The sequence below is a fragment of the Alligator mississippiensis genome, chromosome 1, assembly GCF_030867095.1.
Source record: "Alligator mississippiensis isolate rAllMis1 chromosome 1, rAllMis1, whole genome shotgun sequence".
In the NCBI taxonomy this organism is placed as follows: domain Eukaryota; kingdom Metazoa; phylum Chordata; order Crocodylia; family Alligatoridae; genus Alligator; species Alligator mississippiensis.
In genome coordinates this window covers 48,459,091-48,481,276 of record NC_081824.1, presented here as the reverse complement: position 1 = coordinate 48,481,276, position 22,186 = coordinate 48,459,091, and the positions used below count along the sequence as shown (strand labels likewise).

The following is a 22,186-nucleotide window of genomic DNA, read 5'->3' as shown; positions in this document are numbered from 1 at the left end:
GCAAAACACTGCCCCGCGCGGCCTCTGGCTTCGGCTTTGTAACCCCAGGTGTTGCCTGCAAGCGGGCAGCGCTCTGGGCAGGCTCCCCGCGGGCTCCCTCTACCTGACCTCCGCCCGTTTCCTCCCGGTCCTCCTCCCTCCCCCGCACGCAACCGGAGGCAGAAGGAGGGCTGGAGGGGACCTCCGGAGGTCATTTCGTGCAGTCCCCCCCGCCTGAAGCAGGATCAGCCCTGGCCGAACCACCCCATGCAAACCGTGATCGAAACTCTCCCCTCAGCCCTGACACAACACAGACCTCACACCCTAACCCGCCACAGGTAAAGCAGCGGAGCCAGGGCGGCGAAGGCCCTGCTTCTCTGACATGTCAATAATCGGCCCAAGCCGTGCATCTATATATTCACTAATGCACTTTAGGTAATGAGCATTAAATTGAGTAGTCCCATTGTGAGGTACTAGAAAAAGGCACATTAGCCTATTTTAATGTGTATTAGCTAAAGAGCATGGCTTTTTTGTTACGGGGGTATAAGTTGTAGCAGTGTTGGTCTAAAGACATAGGCAGACAAGGTTCTTTGGGTAAATCTGATATCTTCTATTAGGCTACTTTGTGACACTTTAATGCATATTAAAATAGGTTAATGTCATTAAAGTGCACATGTAGATGTGTACACAACAGGCCCTGGGTAGAAGGCCAGGCCCCTGCTATACAGGAAGGCAAAAGCCCCCATAGCCCATACCAGTCTAACTATGGGGTAAAATTCCTTCCTGACCCCAAATATGGTGATCAGTCTGACCTTGAGCAGACGGACAGGACATCCTACCCAGGAACTTCTGGCTTTGCTTCAAGCAGGAGCATTGGTACACCCTGGTCAAAATCCCAAGCCTCTTCTGTATCCAGGCTAAAAAGTGGGAAGGCTTAAAAACACACGTAGCAGAAAATTGGAGGGGGGGCACCAGCAAAGACCCGAAGCATGGGAAATACCCATAGTAGGACATAGGCATAGCATGCCTAGAACCCCTAGACTGGTTAGAGTTTGTCCTTTCTATGCAAGGATCAAGCATGAAAAGCGAAGTCCTCTACATGCCTTGAATGAGTTTTGTTATTCCTGCTCCATTGTCGTCATTACCATGGCAAACCCTGCTTGTCTGCCTGGTAGCACTAGCACATAGACCAGGGGTGGGCAAAATGTGGCCTGAGCCATTCTATCCAGCCTGCGGGGCCCCTAAAAATTTTAGAAAATTAATATTTATCTGCCCTGGGCTGCATGTCATGTGGCCCTCAGTGGCTTGCCAAAACTCAGTAAGTGGCCCTCCACCCAAAATAATTGCCTGCCCCTGACATAGACCATGGGAGAGGATGTCTTACTGCCACTAGACAGAGTCTATCTTTCATAAATCCGGGAAGCTGCCAAGGCCCCACAGAAGCCTTTAGATGCTATCTTGTCATAGACATTGATTTGCAATTGCAATTAATAACTGAAATGGACATATTTCATCTAAAAAATGCCCTGCCGTGAGGTCAGTGATTCTCAATCAAGGTCACATGGCACTCTGGGATGCCCTGAGATTCTTTCAAGGGTGCCAAGCAATGGCAACACTGTCAGGTGTACATACATGATTCACAAGATAAACAGAGATTTCAAACGGGAACCCATAGTATTTAAAGCATTCTGACCTGCTGTGGTCTTTCTGAGTTCTGTGCAACAAAATAATTGTTCTATTATTTTTCGGTAGTCAAAAAAAAAAAGAAAACTAAGAGCCAGCATTTTCTGAGGCATGCCTCGAGTCTGACGAGGATGCCTTGAGTCTCCACAAGGTTGATAACCACTACATTAGATGAACCCAAAGCAGAGGTAGTACCCTGGTCATGTGTCACACTAGTTTTTGAAGGCTTTGGATCTTCTGTATTAAAGATCTTAAGTGAAAGGGTGTTGGGATGTAGTTGGAAGTTCCTTATGCCTCTCTGATCTGCTGTTGCAGGCACTTTTCTCCATTTTCCAGCCTATACCTATACCGTAATTAGCAAGTCATAAAAGGGCAGCTTTGTTTCCTGCCCTGCAACCTGGTCTTCTGCACTGAGTGACACAGCTGAGGATCTGAGATACTCTATTTTTGACTTTTTTATTGTGGGCATCATGAATCAAAAGTTTGAAGGTAACCAAGGAGTCATTTAGTCCAAAACTCTCCACAGTTGTAAGATTCACTGTTCCTAAATCATGGAATAACTTTTCAGGAAAGGATACATGGTAGGAATGTGCACAGGTAAATGGATATATATAAGATGAAAAAAAATGTTTTATTTTACTTTAGTTGTTTTTCTTAAATGTTGTGCTGTTTATTCAGCAGCAGTCATGAAGGTTTATATACTGAGCAGGGCAAGAGGGAGGGAACATAATTGTATCTGGTGCCAGCATAGCCCTGGAAACAAAACAGTCTCAAGCTTCAAGGGTTGAAGCAGCAATTCCAAGAGGTAAGCAGTTCTGAGATGCTGCAAAAAATGGACTGGGAGTAAAGTTAACCCCAAAAGACCTTTGCATTCACTGATATGAATTTGCAGTGACCTGCTATTAGGTGTTTAGTATGTTTATTACCTCTACAAGCTGTGGGTTTGTGTAGTGGCTAATAAACATGGTAGCAAGGCTACATAAAAAATGAAGGTGTAATTAAAGTGGCCTACCATGCTAGCTTTAGTCTAGTAGGCACAAGTAACAAGAATTAGAATATATGGCAGCACTGGCTGTACAAGACTCCTTGGGTTAAAGGCCCAAGGAGTTAATCTTTACTAAGATTATTACTTATTCTAGCTACATTAAAACTAGTGCAGGTATTCCTACTTATACTGCATCACAGCTGTATCTGCCATTTTGACATACCCAAAGGGTACATCTAGTTCCACAATACCTTGTGATATAAAGAATTCCTACTTTACTAATGGCACACAGTAGGCCCAGGTGGCACCTTAGGGTATCTTTCCTTGTGCTCTGAGGGTAGGGGGGTGGGGCACTTTAATTAGAGCAGCTCTGAGAGCCACTTTAATTAAAGTGCTTACAGCATCTTGTGTATTCAGCATCCAGTGCTTCTAAATGGCAGCAGGGGCACTTTACCTAAAGCTCATTCAGTGGACTTCAGTTAAAGCACCCTCACTGCCATTTGAAGTATGGGGATGCTGAGTGCACAAGACACAGAGGCTGCTCGAGTGCATCAGAGCAGTGATCTCACACATGTACAGGCACTCTTAGAGACTAAATGTTTCAGATATGCATGAATTTCTTGGGCAACAGCCTATTTTTTCAGATACTGTGAATACACTGTCTGTCTCCTGACCCAAAGAATGTTTAATTATTTCTACAAAGTAGAATGGCTACTTACTTGAAGGAGATGTGACCCAGAAAGCCTTTGGGGTTTGAGGCATCTTTGATGCAGGAAACTGAGGTTCATCTCCCTTATCTAAATTAGTTGCAGTAGAAAATTAAAGCCAGGTCTCCCAGATGAGTGCTTTAACAACAGAGCCATTAGCTTTTCTAGCGTGGATAAGAGTCTCTTTTTCTCTTTCTCTCACTGCTTTTATTCTCCACCCCATGCCTGTCCCAGCCACAAAAAAAAAAAAAAAAATGCTTTCATGCCAATGAGGAAGAGGGATATCTAAAAAATCTTTTACAATTTTGTAGGACTGTAAATTTGTTTCCTACCCAGCTAATTGCAAAACTCCTTGTGTCACCCTGTCAAAATCTTCCAGCCACACTCTGTAGAGACCTCTTGCAGACATGGACAGATTCTACATCCACTGAGTCCTTCAAAATCAGCAGTAGATGCCAACTGTGATGGATATTTATTTGTTTATTGCAATGCAGGCATCTCTCCAATGGAAACTGAAGTCAGTTTGCACAGGTCAAGGTTATGGTAATTATTCCGAGTCATTGGCATGAGGGTCATATTCTTCCATCAGCTTTACTTAAGCTGTAATTACCTTAGTTTGTTATGACAGAAAGAAACATTCACTCTGAGCGGTGGAGAGAGATAGCATAAATAAAACTATATTTTTGCCATTTAAGGTAAATATTACATTTATCATAAAGAATCCCCCCATAGAGCTTTGCATGAGGCTGTAAAAGCATCCTCTCCAGGGATATAGCCTACAAAGAAACATAGGTACCTAACTAACAGGTCGAGCATGGAAGTTCAAAATGTTGGTCCTCAAAACCCCTTAAAATCTTCTATCTAATACCTGAGGCACCTCAATTCCCTATGCACCTGTATTCACTGGTAAAGTTCCCTAGGCACATAAATTTCTGCCAGAACATGCAGAACAAGCTGTAATACTGACATCGCTTGCTCCCACCAGGTTTGACATGCTAGATGTTTCTTGTGTGGTCTCCAGGTGGTAAGGACTCTCAGAATACACCTACTTGAGTAAATATTGCTCAAAGTCCAGCCACTGTAGAGGTCTATCTTACCACCTCTTTAAGCAATAGTCCAGTAAGAGTATTTCCCAGGGATGTGGAAGAACCTGGTTCAAATCCCTTCTACACTTAATTGGACTCAAGTGAGACAGAGTATTAAAACAGTCTTAAACTGGTGATTAGGGCACTGCTCTTGGAAGCCTGCCTGGGTTCTATTCTCTGCTATGAGGAATATTAATGTTGTATTATGTAAGTTAGAACAACATCATTATTCTGAAGGCACTTCGATGAATTATGCAACACATTTGTTCAAATCCCTGCACCAAAGCAGGCAGAAAGATTTGGACTAGGGTATCAAATCTAGGCACATGCACAAAGTATTGGACTTGAACTCATGTGCATGTTGGTGTAGGGGAAAGGGTTTAGATACCTCTTCTTCTGGGTTATATTGTATGTGAGAGGACTGACTTGGTTAAGGCACCTAACTCTGGCTTTGAAACCTGAGTAAAGAGTGGCACCTCCAACCATGCCAGAGTTAGGTGCCTAATACCCTGAGAAAGGGTGGAGTTTTAGCCTTCTTGACATTTCCTTCTGGTTAGCTTAGATACCTTCTTGCTTAGCATGCTGGCCTCTGTGGATCCCATTCTTTACCCATGCATTAGACACAGAGAATCTAGGTGTCATAACCCAATGATTTTTAGTGCCTCAGCACATTGGAATTTTCCCGCCACATGGAGCTTTCTTTGCACGGTGGATTTCTCAGCTGCAGAGAGAAAACCCCGGTGCAAAGAGCTCCCGCCACACGTATGCAAATTAGTGTCTCACTATTGATCAATTCTAAATTATTCCTATGTGGCGGCTAGCAATTGGCTCGCTAGCCGTATAAAAGGTTAGAGCAGTTTCCGCCCAAGTTGGAGGACTCCACAACCATCTCGTGGGGAACTCTGAGCGCACTGTGGAGCCTAGCAAACTCCGCGTGTGTCTTGGAGGAGGACATAGAGGCCTGATCAGTTTTTAGCCACTCCCCATCATAGTGGAAAATTTGACGTACCCCCGTGTGAAGCGCTTGTGGAGTCGTACATCGACGACTCATCTCGGTTCGGTTCGGAAGAGATCTCACTTGTGTTTGTTTGTGTGCAACTGCAACTCAAGCAAGTTTCCTTCCTGCACTGTGACCATCGGCAGCGTAAGTAAAGCTTTCTTTGTAAAACCAATACGCTTCCGTGCCTACCTCTACTCCATCGTGGAAAAACCCCACCTGACGGTCCGGGCTACTGGCCGTTGCATCAGACCACCCTCGGTCCCGACACTAAGCACCTAACCTGTGACTGTAGAGTTCACTTGTCCGCCAAAGACATTGATGGTACAATATTGAGCCAAGTCCTCTTTATGGATTTAGCCCTATGGCCCCTATTTCATAGAATCATAGAAAGTTAGGGTTGGAAGGGACCTCAGGAGGTCATCTAGTCCAGCTCCTTGCTCAAAGTAGGACTATCCAACTAGATCATCCCAGACAAAGCTTTGTCTAGCTAGGTTTTGAAAACCTCCAAGGTTGAAGCTTCCACAACCTCTCTGGGTAACCAGTTCCAGTGTTTTACTACCCTCCTAGACAGCAAATTTTTCCTAATATCTAACATAAACTTTCCTTGCTGCAACTTGAGACTGTTGCTCCTTGTTCTGTCATCTGAACAGTCTAGCTCCATCCTCTTTCAAACCCCTCTTCAGGTACTTGAAGGCTGCTATTAAGTCCCTTCTCAGTATCCTCTTCTCTAGACTAAATGAGCCCAGTTCCCTCAGTCTTTCCTTGTAAGTCAGGTCCACCAGCCCCAAAACCATTTTTGCTGCCCTCTGCTGGACTCTCTCCAATTTGTCCACATCCTTTCTGTAGCAGGGGACCCAAAACTGAACACGTACTCCAGTCTCCCAGACTGTGGCCTCACCAGTGCTGAATACAGGGGAATAATCTCTTCCCTGGACCTACTGGCAACATACTTACCAATGCAGCCCAGTATGCCATTAGCCTTCTGGGCATGGACACACTGCTGGCTTATAGTCAGCTTATTGTCCACTGTAACCCCCAGGTCCTTTTCCGCAGAGCTGCTGCTCAGCCAGTCAGCCCCCAGCCTGCACGGGTGCATGGGATTGTCCCCTTGTAAGTGCAAGACTTTCCATTTGTCCTTGTTGAACCTCATGCAATTCCTTTTGGTCTAATCTTCCAGTTTGTCTAGGTCACTCTTAATCCTAGCCCTTCCCTTGTACATATTTATGTCAAGGGGGCAAACTTGCTCTTTGGAGTTTTAAAAGCCAGGCAAGCAAAGGAAACCTAACCCCTCTGGATGGTAGAGAGAGAGAGAGAGAGGGAGGGGGAGGGCTCATTTTAAAGGGCCCCAGAGCGCAGACTCCAGTCTCTTTTACTCACAGTCACAGCAGTGTCACAGTAGAGACAGTAAGTGCTAGGACTTGTCAAAGGGCCTCCAATCTCCCCCCCCCCCTCTCTTTCTCTTTCTCTCTCTCTCTCTCTCTCTCTCTCCTTTCATTCTTCCTAGGATATTCTCATTGATACCTTGGTGGACAGCTGTGGAACAGCATTTTGCTGAGGAGGGTAAGGGTGCTTCTAATGCTGCTGTTACTGGTCTTTTGGTGGCACTTGTTGGGGGAGGGGGTTTCTGTATCTAGTGAGTTTCACCATTCCCTCTGCACCTGGAATGTCCTTCAACATGAATTATTCTCGAATGAAAACAAACATGACTTGTTCTATCAATGGGAAGGCAAATGGCTTACAAAATTAGCTGAGATTTGCAATACTTAAAAATAGTTTATTGACATGATGGGTAGTTTAATCTGTCTCTTTGCTTTTTCATTTCCTGAAATTTGACTTTCTGAGTACTCCAACAATTTTGCTCATTAATTTTTTGTTGGTAGCAAAGTACATGCTGAGGAAAACTTTGGAGAATGATTGTTTACATAACAAACAACTTTTAAAATGATTGCATCTATAATGTTCTTAATTGTTTTAATGGGAAAAAAGACTATAATATTTGTGTCAAACTGTGTGTGTGTTAACATTTATTAAGTTAAATGGTCTCTGGAAATATTTAAAACCACAGCTATGCCTTCCAAGATAATATTTTCTAGCCAACAAGGGTGTTTGTGAGTAGAATATCTGATGCTATCCAAAGTTTATTGTCTTTTCAGGTATCTAACAATTAAATGCATATTGTATTTTCTATAGTTTTGATTTGTTCCAGGCATTTAAAACAACAAAGTACATCCAAAATGACAAATGCACCTTAAATTGAACCTGTCTTAAAATGGCAAGCTGCTGTGAGTGTTACTATTCCTGGAGCTGACTCTGATAGGTTTCAACAGATGCAGCTCCTGGAATGCAGCCGGGATGGGGAGGGAGCAGAGCAGCAGCTGACCCACCTCTTTGGCAAGGAGACATTCTGGGATCTCAACTCACTCTGGCATGCAATGACACTGACACTTTCCGCACACATGGCCGTCCCCTGCACTGTGAACAGGCTTCATCCAGTAGGATGGAAAAAAAAAATTTCTTAAAGAGGCAATAACCATTCCTTTCTATAATTAAAATGCTGATTTATTATAGGCTGTGTGCTTTAGGCAAATTGTATGGGTAAGGTTTTAAAAGGAAATATTACTGGAGAAGCACACTTCCTAAATAGATCTAGTAAATGACATAATTGCTTATTTTATCATTAAACAACCCTCCTCTATTTTGTATTTTTTGTTTGACCATAAGGATCAGAATGGTTGCTAATGATGAAATCATGTCAGAATCCAAGAAAATACTGTATTTCAGATATAGTGTTGAATTTGATTAGCTTTAGTGACTCCTTTCTTAGATGTAATAATCCAGGACCATGGCCTTCCTTTAAGGTACATTTGCTTTTTTTTTTTTTGGTACATGAAATAATTCCTTTGAAAGAACCAAAGGGCCTTCTACAATGAATTGAGTAGAAATTTTGTCCTTGGATTATTGTCAGTGTTTATATGTATGATGTGATCAATTAATTTAACACTGTTATGTGAAAATGATCTTCCTGTTCATGCACAGCTTCTTAAAAGTCTATATCAACTCACAAAAAAACCCTTTAAGAATAAAAGTGGGTTTTTCTCTGCAATGTCTTCAATAGTAACTGCTGAAAGTGAAAGCACAGTAACTTCAAATTACTGGTAATGTATATAGCAATGGAAAAGTTATGGAATTAAACTATTTGTAGAAGTGCATTTGTGAATATGATATGGGGAATTATATACCATAAGCCTTGCCTAACGTATCTAAGGTCAGAAGCCTGGAAACACTCTGGATCAGACATTTAATACAGAAAAATACATGTAAAACCATGCCTAAAGTGCAACATTTTACATATTTTATTTGTGGAGACTGTTTTCAACTTATTGATCAAGTTTAGTCTTTGGTGTGTCATCACTGAAATGTTAAATACTTGAAACTGAAATATAGCTCTCAACTTTGTATTTTTTAGCAAGCTCTTGGCTGTAATATTACATTGCAGTCATGGCGCCTAAGAAGAAGAATGTAAAAAAGAACAAAGGAGATATCAATGAGATGACCATAATTGTGGAGGATGGCCCCCTAAGTAAACTAAATGGTTTGAATGGACTCTTAGATGGTGGAAATGGTTTCAGCTGCATTTCAACTGAGGTTTCCGATTCGTCTTATAGCCCAAATCTCTTGGACGGTCTAAGTAGAATGAGACAGGAAAATTTTCTTTGTGACTTGACCATCAGTACAAAAACCAAATCCTTCAATGTCCACAAGGTGGTGATGGCTTCATGCAGTGACTATTTTCACAACATCTTAAAGAAAGATCCATCCACTCAAAGAGTGGACCTCAATGATGTATCTCCACTGGGCTTAGCCACTGTTATCACCTATGCCTACACTGGAAAACTTACTCTTTCACTGTATACAATAGGTAGTATCATTTCCACAGCAATTTATCTTCAGATTCACACTCTTGTAAAGATGTGCTGTGATTTTTTGATACAAGAAATCAGTGTTGAGAACTGCATGTACATTGCCAATATTGCAGAGACATATGGACTAAAAAACACCAAAGAAGCAGCGCAGAAATTTATTAGAGACAACTTCATTGAATTTTCAGAAACAGATCAGTTCTTAAAACTTACTTTTGATCAGATCAATGAACTCCTTGCAGATGACGACTTGCAGTTGCCTTCTGAAATTCTTGCATTCCAGATTGCAATAAAATGGCTGGAATTTGACCAAAAAAGAGTAAAGTATGCTGCAGATCTCTTAAGCAACATTCGTTTTGGTACCATCTCTGCTCAAGACCTGGTCAATTACGTTCAAAATGTACCAAGAATGATGCAAGATGCTGACTGCCATAGACTTCTAGTGGATGCTATGAACTATCACTTGCTTCCATATCATCAAAATTCACTGCAATCTAGAAGAACAAGGATCCGTGGAGGTCTCCGAGTATTAGTCACTGTTGGGGGACGCCCAGCACTAACAGAAAAATCCCTTAGTAGAGACATCTTGTACAGAGATCCTGAAAATGGATGGAAGAAGCTTACTGAAATGCCTGCTAAAAGTTTTAATCAGTGTGTGACTGTGATGGATGGATTTCTCTATGTAGCTGGTGGTGAAGACCAGAATGATGCCAGAAACCAAGCCAAGCATGCAGTCAGCAATTTTTGCAGGTAACAGACTATTTTTAAAGTGACAAATTCCACATAGAGCAGGAACACAATCCAAGCAAGGGTGCAAAGCATAGCACCAACAGATAAGATTTGTAGGAGGGAAGAAAAGGGATGTAATTTTGTGTTTAAGTTATTAGGTATTATAAATGTACAACCATAGTTATGTAAAACTCCCCATAATCAAAAAAATGCAAAATATAATAAGTCAAAGTCAGAAAATTTGTCTCATGCCAAAGTAAATGAATAATTTCTATAAAAAATATTAAAATGCAGGATTACTGCAAATGCAGGATTACTGTAAATAGTATTAAAGCTGTGACTAACCAAAAGAAGCAAGACTCTTCAAAGCTTAAGCCTAAAGACAGAGGTTTGGAAACAGAAATTGTTTCTTAAAAATCATTTTGCTCCCTTCTGTGTAACAGACCCAAAATAACGCAAAGTTTCTGAAGAACTGTAGTTTCATTGGATTGTCCCCATAGAACTGCATGTATGGGAAAGGAAGTGAGCATAGCCTGAAGTTTGGGGGGTCAAATTAATTTTAAGCGGATCCTAACTGACCTTAATAGATAATTCTGCCTAAAAATAGCATTAAAACATGGAGATTGGAAAACTCACCTTTATGTCTAAAAAAATAATATAAGAGCATACTTTTATGCCTGTTATCTGGAGTGGGTACAAAGCTGCTGCTCTTCTGCTGTTGGCTATAGCCCCCTGATGTTAAAGTCCTCCTAGACACCTCAGTAAGTATGTAAGGAAAAGTAATGAGGCAATGATTGCCTTTGGCTCTTCATTTTTCTACATATGCCAATTTGCAGAAGAACACATTGCATAAAAGAGATGGTTTCTCAGTTCTGTCTCCCCTTTCCTTGCAAAATGGAGCTCAGTCAGTCCTAGTTTTTTTATATTGCCAGCATGATGGAAGCCAAACTGCAGGATGGAATATCACTAAACAGTGATAGGAACCAGTGGGCACATCTACATTTACTGCAGAGTTGACTAATTAGCTCACCAGTAAATGTCTTGGTGTCTACACATGTGGCCCTAGTAGGCTGTAGGAAACAAATAAAACCAGCAGCAGGGTAGTACTTGTAAATACAAGTGCTATCTTCCTACAGAGATTTTTATTCTGCAGCACTGTGCATGTAGTTACTGACATGGCTGGCTGGGGCACAAAGATGCTTTAAGCTATGAACAGACATTCAAAAAGCCTGACCTGGAATTGATTCAATCTTTGCAGGTTAGTCTAACCTGCAAAGCTTGAACTGATTTGGAGGTGGATAGACATTCCCTTGTCATTCCAGAAATGCAGATACATGCCTGCAGTGGCTCAGGCTAGAAGCCAGGGGTATTAGAGCAGCCCTCCCTCCCTTCCACAGTACTGAGTAGAAGGGAACGTGGCCGGGCTGGGGCAGGATGCTCTGATTTGCAGGGAATTGATAACAGTGTTTATCACCCCTAACTCAGTGTTTATCACCCCATTAAGAAAACAACAGAGGGTCATTACTAGCTACCTGTTGATTCTGCCTTTGTCACAGCACAGACTGGAGCCCGCAGGTGGCCTGCTAGCTAATACACAGCTAGTACCTCTCAGCAAGGCAGAGGGTGGGGGGAATTCCTGCTTAGCAGAGAGTGTGAGGGGAAGAGGAGGGGAGCAGCCTGCAAGTCTCTGCCGGAACTGCATCCAGGGAGCAGAGGGGAGGGACCAGTTCTGCTGTGGAGCAGACAGCCCTGCCCAACGCAGAGAGCATGTCAGGATGCTGGGGGAGTCTGGTTTGTCTTAAACCAAAAAGGGGTCTGGGACAGACATAGCATAAACTGGTTTGAGCCTAATTAGTTAAGTCTGATACTACATTCAACCAGGTTTATCTCAAACTGGTTTCAGTTATTTTCAAACTGGTTTATGTGCACTGAAAATCTGTTCTGTTACAGGTTTAAACCAGTTTCTGATCACTTAAACCAGTTTATGTGTAATGTCTGTCCCTAGCCTTAGTGCAAGGGCTGCCTGCTGGCTAGCCCCGCATTAGAATACCCTCTTTCCCCAACCAGGCCCTTTACAGCACGTTGACCCAGCTTGAAGCAGCCCGGGCCTGGCAGGCTGACCCCTCAAGCCCACTGCCAGCCTGGGCTGCTCTGACCCAGTTCAACGTGCTGCGGTCCCATATTCTATTCCAAGCTCAGTGACCTTGGGCAAGTTGTTTCATATCTGAGGGCTGCTTATATATTATACAAAGTCTCTGAAAACAGTCAAGGTATTAATTATTCTGAACATTAATATTTTTAGTATTTTCCCTTCATTGGTATTCATTTAAAACAGGACTAAAGTAAATTAGAAGCTTTGGTTGCTTGCAGATGTTAAAAAAAATATGCGCTTTACCAGAAGAAGTAGCACATTGCTTCAGCCCAGCTTTTCAGCCTCTGTATAGATTGAGTGCTTCAGCTGGGCCTTTTCACACTTTTATTTAATAGCTGATTCAATCAGCTATTAGGTAAAAGCTCCAGAAAGCCCTGCTGAAGTGTGCAAGCTATACAGATGCTGGGGAGCTAGGTAAAACTGACAGGATTCCTCTTCCCATAAAGCGCCTGATTCCTCTTCTTTTGTTTGTCAGCATCCCAAATGTTTATTACCTGTGTCTACATTATGCATTGTACTACTCCTTGTAGGGCCCAATTGACTCAAGCAATATTGGGCCCTTTGACAATTGAATCGGCTATTAGACAAAAGCTCAAAAAAAGCCCTGCTGAAGTGCGTGAGCTATATAGATCCTAAGGAGCCAGGTCAAACTGATGCAATTCCTCTTCTGGGCATGAGCTGTGCTCAGCACAGGGGCACAACATAGTGAACGTAAAGTGCTGTTTTGGGTGGAGTGGTTCCATGTCTGTAAGCACCCATAGTTGCATTATTAGTTGTAAAGGAGACATTCTCGTCGTGTAATATATGTCATATTTTAACTATTGATTGTATAAATTTTACAATGTATTTTATAAGACATTTTATATAATCATAGAATATAATAAAATATAATATTTTATATAGAAATAGTTAAACTACTTTTACTGTAATCACTTTTAAAGATTATTTACTTTTAAAATGACAAATAAAAATTAAACAATCTGACTTCTAAAAGGAATTGGATAAATTTAAGGGCTAAATTTTGAGGGGAAAAAACTATTTTTGAATTTCAAAAACACATTTCTTAAGCATAAAAAACCCTATTTCTTTGAAATGTAACAGTAATTACAACTTTTAGTTCAAGTAAATTCTAAAACTAGAAAATAAGAAGTAGCAAAAATGACTTCGCATGCCTACAACATCTGCTATGCAGAGGCAGATACAATGCAGTATTTTCCACAAAAAAATTTGAGTATTTTGATTGCATCAGTTACCCTCTTTTCTTAATGCTTGCAGGTATGATCCTCGTTTCAACACATGGATTCACCTGGCAAATATGAATCAGAAGCGTACACATTTTAGCCTGAATGTATTCAATGGCCTCCTTTTTGCAGCGGGTGGTCGGAACTCTGATGGATGTTTATCCTCAGTTGAATGCTATGTGGCTGCAATTAATCAGTGGCAAATGAAGGCCTCATTAGAGGTAGCAAGGTGTTGCCATGCTAGTGCAGTAACAGATGGCAGGATCTTGGTTACAGGAGGTTATATAAATAATGCTTACTCCCGCTCTGTGTGTATGTATGACCCCAGCAACGATAGCTGGCAGGATAAGTCAAGCCTTAGCACTCCAAGAGGATGGCACTGCTCTGTGACCCTGGGGGAAAGGGTCTATGTCATGGGTGGGTCTCAACTGGGAGGTCGAGGTGAAAGGGTTGATGTCCTCCCTGTTGAGTGTTTCAACCCTTACACTGGGCAATGGAGCTATGCTGCGCCCCTTCAAACTGGAGTAAGTACTGCAGGTGCTTCAACCCTTAATGGGAAAATTTACTTGGTGGGGGGCTGGAATGAAATAGAAAAGAAATATAAGAAGTGCATTCAGTGCTACAATCCAGATCTTAATGAATGGACTGAAGAAGATGAATTGCCCGAAGCTACAGTAGGAGTATCCTGTTGTACCATTTCCATGCCCAGTAACAAAACAAGGGAGTCCAGGGCTAGCTCAGTATCTTCTGTGCCAGTCAGCATTTAAACATTGTAATTAGATATAAGCCACAGTAAATTAAAATGTTTACCTACATGGGTGTGCAGTTAACCCTTTAAATAGCCTTTTGTGCCTACATGGAAAAATATATAATTGACATAAGTTTAATGCTACAAAACAGCCCATTTTTCATGATCTTTAAAATAGCTGGTGTCAAACGAACATAATTAAGATACAATGAATGTACTTAGTAGGAAGGGAGTGTTATGCCATGAGTGGAACAGTGACTAATTTATATTCCTAGCTGTGCCACTGACATGCTGCGATACCTTTGGCCATCACTTAATTTATTTGCATCTAATTTTCTCTAGCTGTAAAATGGGGATGCAATTAGCTTCAAATGGTCCTTCTGAAGCTTATTCAAGTAACGTTCAAAAGTGCTTTTAGATCCCTTAATAAAAGGCTCCGTGCAGCCAAATATTATTGCCAGTAAATCTCAATATATATTGGGAATGCACCATGTCATCTTAAAAATTAGCCAGTTTTGTTCATTTTTATGAATTGTATATTTTGTGAAAGAGATTTTACAAAAAACTATTGAACATAGCAAATAGAAAATATATGCCTCCTTTACCCCCCACCACTTCACAGCAGTGAAGTCATCAAACTTTTTCCTCTCAGAAGTTAGAAAATGTTTTCTATGATTTAGATTGCAACCATTTAATGTTCATAGGTAGGGCTATGGCAAGGATTTCAAGAGCGAAATTGCACTGTCTGTTATGGGCCAATCCTAAGGGCTCTGCCTCAGGGCATCTGACTCCTGCTTGCCCTATCTTCTGTCCAGATATCTACGAGCAAAAAGAAAAGGAGGAGAGTCCTCCTTCATTAGTTGCTCAATGGTATCCTTCCCAGTCTGCAGAGGTGATAGTCCAGCAGAGATAGAAAGGGAAGATCACCCTAATCTCACAGCTGCTCCCTTCATAGGAACACACTCCTAGTTATCGTACCCCAAGAGTATCATCTGTGCTCTGAAGCCTATCACCAATGTGCAGCAGTTTCCAAGCTTTTTCCAGTCAAGACCTGGATTACAGTCAGATAATTTCATGCTACCCCATACAATCTGTAACTGCTGCTTGTGTGTGCAAGACAGAGTGAAACCAATACAACTAACACAGGGATAATTGTTCTAGTTTTGCTTTCTTTTGACTGAAACAGTTGCAGTCACTGGAGTATTTATTGAGGCACAGGCCATATCTACATGAGATGCTGACTGAGCAGTTGTTACTGCATAATCATTTAGTACTGGCATAACCAAGTACTAAATGACTGCACAGTAACCAACATTACAGCACAGTAGCATCCCTGCATGGCTTTGTGGTGAAGTTGATTGCACACTAGCTCGTTACTACTGTGCAGCAGCATTGTGTCACGGTTCATGCCCCATGACACTACTGTGCACTAGTAACGAGCTACTGTGCAGTAAGAGTTTTGTGTAGACGTGGCCACAGTAAAACTTTGCCTTCTGTTAATTCAGGACACCTACACCTACAGAATAGTTGTAGGTTCAGAGTAAATAGCGGCTCATTACCATTCTTAGTCCTGTTTTGATTGCACTTGAGGTCATAACTCCTTGTTTGGGAATTACTGTCATTTAGGGTTTCAGGGGAGGGAGCAACAGAGAACATTTGGAAGCAGCACTACTTGCTGGAGGCAAGAGGGACTACGGGTGCCAGGAGCAGAGCAACAGAAAACATTTTCTCTTCTCAATCCTTTTATCCTATAAGTTGCTATTAGACCGATAAGTAAGTAATGAGTAAATGCTGCAGAATTTTGCATAAAAGCATCGGTTGTGTGTACGTATGTGTGTGTGTATATATATATATGGGAAATAGTAAATCATATATGACAGCTCTGAACTATTAATATTGGTATTACTATATCAATATTATTAACAATAAGATGTTCATACTTGTCTTACCAGGCACACACACAATGTCATTAACACTAACTTCTTCCTGGCCTTACTAATGAGTATGTGGCCTTGATCACAGGCTTTTTATTATGTGACTTTCCCTTTTACCAGACTGATAAAATCCTTTTGCCCATGAAGTCAATGGGAGTTTTGCCATGGACTTCAATGGGATCAGGATGTTATCTTTAGTCCCTCAAATTATGCTTTATTTCAGCACTGTGCATGGGGAAGTAAATATGTAATGTCTGCTATTTCCATTGCCAGTGAGACATGTGCACCTATTTTCCCGGGTAATCTCTAGAATTTACACCTTTATTATTAATAAAGATTTACATACCATTCACTCTTGGGGCAAGAAGCACTAAAATTAACTAAAATGACTAGATAGATCCAAATTTGTAAAACTCACTCCTTTTAACAGAGTTATTAAGCTTTTATGGGTAACTTTCTCAAAACACAATGAACCCCTCAAAGCTCAACATCCACTGAAAGGCCAAAAGAGTTACTGATCAACCAAATATACTTTACCCTGTTCTATGCTATATGTAAATGCAGACACTTTTAGGAAAAGCATTTGCAGAACTCTTTTATTATGACTACCTTTTGGCAAGTAGAGTTACATATTAAGCATTGGCAATGATGATATAGTGTCCAAAATTAAACCAACTCAACTGGGATTATCTCAGTTTTACATGTTCTTCTTTCCCATTAGTTCTAATCTATACAAAGATTGTTAGAATATTTTAAATGATATTAAATCCCCAGATTCTATTCTGAGTGCTGTATATTATTAGATTAGACTACACTAAAATGAATTTCGTCAAAAGCCTACTGTCAGTATTGGCTAATTTAATTTTAATGTCATTACGTTCACTCTTTATACTGTATAATTTAAATGAATAACAACTCAGATCCAGACCTATTTAATTCAACATAACATACATTCGAGTAACTGAATAACATTTTCTCATTTTAATATAAAAATTCTGTGTTTCTCCACTTCTGTCAAGCAGGAACTTTCTCTAGGATTATTTGCATTTTTTTTCTTCTCAAAATCATGAACACACATTCCACATGAAAAATCTAAAAGGCCCTTTGAGAATTCTGTTTTCTTTGGTAATTTTGTATAAAGCTTACAATTATCCTTTTATTAAAGTAGCTATTATTTATCCATGCCGATGCATATAATATATATACACGAGCATTCATAGACTTATTCTAGATAACTATAAAGGGTTTTTTTAAAGCATCTATCACCCTAGTTGGTAAATATATTAAAATCCCCCATAACTAATTTTTCTCAAAAGGTGCAGCTACACGAGACACTACTGAGCACTTATTACTATGCATTTATTTAGTACTTATATTAGCAAGTACTAAATAAATGTGCAGTAACACCAGCACTGGTGAATGTCTTTTAGGTGACACTACTGTGCAGTAGTCTAATAATACTGTGCAGTAGTATATTAGCACTGTCCATGCTGTAACACACTACTTCAAAGTATTTTTCAGCTACTGTGTAGTCAGAGTCTTGTGTAGACATGCTGAACTTGTGCTTTGGAGAAAATTGTGCCATGTAAAACTTTCTCTTTTTTTTTTTTTATCAATTCCATAACTATATGAATAATAAAATGTAGTGAGTTGTTGCAAAGTTTCCTCTCTAATGAACATATATTACATGTTGTGGAACAATTTTCTATCATTGTCCCTATAGTATTTTTAATCCCCAAAATATTTAAATAGTAACAGCTTGGTTGGAACTGGAAACATTGTATGTTCTTGCAGCATGCGTTTAGGGTACCCCTGCACACTGAGCCAGAATTTGGCCCTTAACATATGAAAATGTAAAGCTGACTTTAATTTCATCTTGGCTTTGTTAAGTATCACATCCATGGATAAACAGTGATATGATTTCCCTTTTTATAGAAATTGATTTATGAATTATAGATTAAGTGCAATGGAACTACTCTGTATGACTTGAAGGGTTAAATTTTTGAGGCTAAATCCTGTTCATCTTATTAAGTTGGAATTCTGAATGAGGGAAATGGGATTTAGCACTTTGGGCCACATTCTGGCAAAGTAATACATGTTGATGCCTTCCAAAAATAATCTGTGCCCCAAAAAGAGAGAGAACCTTCTCAGTGTTTGGCCTATGAGCTCTCCACAAAATCCATTAAGTTGTGTTCTGTAGTATGGGTCAAGGGACATCATTCAACCGTCCCATGACACAGCCATTGCCCTTTTTATGATATCCTTCTATTGCATAAATTGTATGTACTTCAGGGCAAAATAAATAGTAGGTACCGGTACACGTTTAGGGCTTGCGATTACCAAAATATCTCAGTTTTGCTCTTGCAGCATGTATTTAGGGTGCAACTGCACACTGAGCCAGAATTTGGCCCTTAGGATATGGCTTTAATTTCATCTTGCTCCTGTTAGGTATCAATTACTTACATAATCATGACATTTTTGTTTAAAATACCTTTTTTCATTAGAACTGTGAAAGTCTGTACATTACACGTTGTGGAACAATTTTCTATCATTGTCCCAATAGTATTTTTAGTCCCAAAACATTTAATAGTAACAGCTTGGTTGGAACTGGAAACATTATATGTTCCAAAAAAGAATGTTCAGTTTAGGAAGTGCAAGGGGAGGATAACAGTATTTTAAAAAATAATACAGGAATTCTTCCATCTGAGTAAGATACAGATTGCAAACTTATACAATATCAGATGGACTTGCTTTAGTATTGTAGTAATAAAAAGTGTAATTAAAGTAACCAGATGAGCTTTAATGTTCTATGTACCGAGCCCACATTGCTAGCATCTGCACTTTCAAAGAACTTAGAAATAATCTTCCTCCACACTCTGTAAATGGAGCCGTGTGATTAGCCTACAGATTTTGTTTGTTTTATGTTTGCACAGTTGTGTGAGAGGGTGCGCTATGGTATTGTATGAGAAGAACTTCCCATGGGAAAACTTAGCTAAGGAGAGAATTTGCATGTAGTTCTTATGATGAATAGGCCAGGGTTATTTTATCTCTTCCTGTACAGACCTGTCAAATGAAGTGCTGAGTATGGTCATGTCTGAGTCTAGTAGGTTGAGGTGCTGACTTCTAGCCAGCCAAAGAAGGGACTGATCTTCCTGACAGCTACAAGAACTTTAATAAGATATGATTTTAAATTAACAGTTGTCACTAGCAAAAGTAAATTAAGAATGAAAACTGCTGAATAGGGACTACCTTTAAGTCATATTGAAAACCATATTAATTGATATCCTGATCTTGCAGTCCTAACTCTGATTTCAGAGGGAATTTTCACCTTAGTAACAGCTGAAGTTTTGAGCCTCAAGGACCAAATTCAGCAATCACACAGATACCTATATGCATAGAATAGGACTGTTCATATAGGTAAGTAATGTAAATGTGCAGGTGTTTGCATATTCAAAGCCCAAAGGATGTGGGTACCTAAATGTACTATTTAGGCACCATTGCAGTCTATATTCATCTGTCCCCTGTGCTTGCAGTCTACATTCATCTGTCCCCTGTCCAAGAGCCACTCTAATTAAAGTGCCTTCAGTGTCTTGTGTATCAGCATCCCTGTGCTTCAAAATGGTGGCGGGGGGGTGCTTTAACTAAAGCTTGTCAAACTAGCTTTAGTTAAAGCGCTTCCACTGCCATTTGGAAGTGCAGGGACACTGGTACATGAAACATGGAGGCTGCTGGAGTGCACTAATTAGCATGCTCCCACAGACTCAGTTAATCAAGTGTGCTCCAACACGCTGTAATTACAGGCCCCTAAAGTCCCTATAGCCCAGGTCCACAAAGCACACATTTATAGCATCTGCAGCCTAGTGGAATCTTTTGCCTACATACATACGTTATGAAGGCTCCTTATACAATGTGCAGAAGGCAGGGCAGGGTTGCATCCATGCAACATGCAGGGAGAGCTGACTTCCTAAGGATGGAATTCAGAGGAACCAGCAAGTTAGTAGGAAAGCCACCCTGGCTAGTTAGGCACCATCCCTCACAGGTTAGGAGCCTCAGCTCAGGTTGCTATACAGTGCCTATCTCCATTCAAGATGTTCAGCTATGAATCCTCCCCTTGAGTTAGATGCCTAAGCCACGTCAGCCTTTCTTTTGAAAGATCAGACAGAGAGACCATAGAACCAATTACAATAGGTGTTAGAGCACCTGCCTGTGAGATGGAAGATCTGCTTTCAGTTCTGCCTATATTTTCCACAAAGAAGCAGGGCACCTAAGAGTTAGGTATTACAATACATAAGTTCCTTTGTGGATCTAGTTCCATGTGACTAATTGCATTGATTGTGGTAATAAAGAAGAGTATCTAATCCTGAAAGAGAAAAAGGGTTGTAATGGCTGTTGGAAGAAGATGGTAATGAATGAGGCTAAAAGACTGGGGACAAATCAGTGGCGCTCAGTTAGATGGGTGGCACTATCTACAGTGCAGTTTTAAGAAGATCCCAAGGATAGACAAGAAATGTATGGTGTGCCAGAAAACTTGGGTGAAAGAGTCTCACAATACATATGATGAGGTTGCAATGCAAAAAACTAGTATGCTAGTAATTCTAACTGATAACACCTAGTAGCAGTAACTAGTTGTTATCATTTAGATTTAAAGTTACATTAAAAAGCAGTTCATTCACTAATGAGCAATTGATAAGGCACAGGTTTATGAGGAAGATATACTGGTATAATTCTACTAAGGAGAATGGGAACATGCATCTTACAATACAAATTAAAATACTTATTGCCTTGGCTAATGGCAGAATTAGAAAGCTAAGTGTTTTATTTGTGCTTAATATTTTTCCATTTGATAATTGTTATATCTAGTGATTCAAAAAAAGATTTATTAAATACAAACACTTTCAGGATGGGATGCAATAACAAGGGAACATTCATTTAAGTAAAAGTAAAATTGAATGCAAGAATTGTATTACTAAAAAACCGAACAATTGATACTGTGGCAGATATTAATAGAATATATGTAGAGTAGCATGGTAATCATATTTTTAATTGTTTACTTTACTGAAAACAGTTTACCCACAGAACAAACGTAATTCATTCTTACTCAAAAGTCCATTTCAAATACTGGGAAATCCTTATGTTTCTGTCTGGTACATTTGTGGTTCAAATGTTCTTTGTTTTTAGGGCCCTTGTAAATTCTTAACTTCATATAAAGGTACTAGAACATTTGTTCAACTTTAATGGTAAATTCAATTCAATATTAAGTGATATTGCATGCCTATAGGGGCCAATCATTTCTTCTCTAGCAGAGTTATTTGCCAGATTTGTTTAAGAAGCATGCAATCTCCAGTAATTGATAACAAAATGTAAAAATAAAATAACAAAATTCAAAATGCCTAACAATGAACATGATAAAAGTTATCTGATTTTAAATTTCACATCTTAATTTCAATTAACAATATTAGCAATTTATTAAATATCCAAATTTCAGAACAGTAAAAGACAAATGCAGAAATCAAGTTAGTTTTGCCAGTTATCATTATTTTTACAGTACCAAAAAGTATACTTAATAATCTTTCATACTAAAAGGTCTTCTAGAGGATTTTCTCCCTGGCTATGCCATAGCAGGCTGCTCAATTTAACTTATAGTGCCAATGGTATTTTTCTTCTAGTGGTCTGAGAAAAAAGTATTTTTAATTAAAAACAAACATTGATAAAAGTATCAAGATCCCAGCAAGGTATTTAGGATATGCATAATCTTAACACATACTGGAGTTATGTTTTAAAAATTAACCTACCTATGAAATGTGAATGCTAAAAGTTAAATTATTCATTCTGGATGTGCAAAAGAAAGAGAGAGAGAGAAAGAGAGAATTAAAAACTCCCCTGCTAAAATAAAAATGTCCATTGACTTGGCTGCTGCAAACTCTACTCTGATCCATTTGTTTTCTACTCTACTGTAATTGAAATGTTATAATTCACCCGTTGGACTGTAAAATCACAGGTCTGTTTCAGTACCAAAAGCTGGA

At 39.9% G+C, this 22,186-nt stretch overlaps 1 protein-coding gene across 2 annotated transcripts; it reads left to right on the top strand.

Annotated features, from left to right (window-relative positions):
* Positions 1–4: 4 nt before the first annotated feature.
* Positions 5–14,294, top strand: KLHL31 (kelch like family member 31). 2 transcript variants are annotated; one of them, XM_059730430.1, is made up of 3 exons: positions 5–317; positions 8,906–10,109; positions 13,516–14,294. In XM_059730430.1, the coding sequence occupies exons 2-3, from the start codon at positions 8,938–8,940 to the stop codon at positions 14,246–14,248; spliced, it is 1,905 nt and encodes a 634-aa protein (XP_059586413.1). In that variant the 5' UTR covers positions 5–317; positions 8,906–8,937; the 3' UTR covers positions 14,249–14,294. The 2 variants fall into 2 exon arrangements, with proteins under 2 accessions (XP_059586413.1, XP_019352682.1); XM_019497137.2 differs by lacking the exon at positions 5–317 and adding an exon at positions 6,880–6,999.
* The last annotated feature ends 7,892 nt before the right edge of the window (positions 14,295–22,186 follow it).

Bases quoted from the DNA above. Each gene is read 5' to 3' on its own strand.
- KLHL31 (XM_059730430.1), top strand. From the start codon at position 8,938: ATGGCGCCTAAGAAGAAGAATGTAAAAAAGAACAAAGGAGATATCAAT. The intron at 10,110-13,515 runs GTAACAGACTAT...TAATGCTTGCAG, and splicing joins GCAGTCAGCAATTTTTGCAG to GTATGATCCTCGTTTCAACA.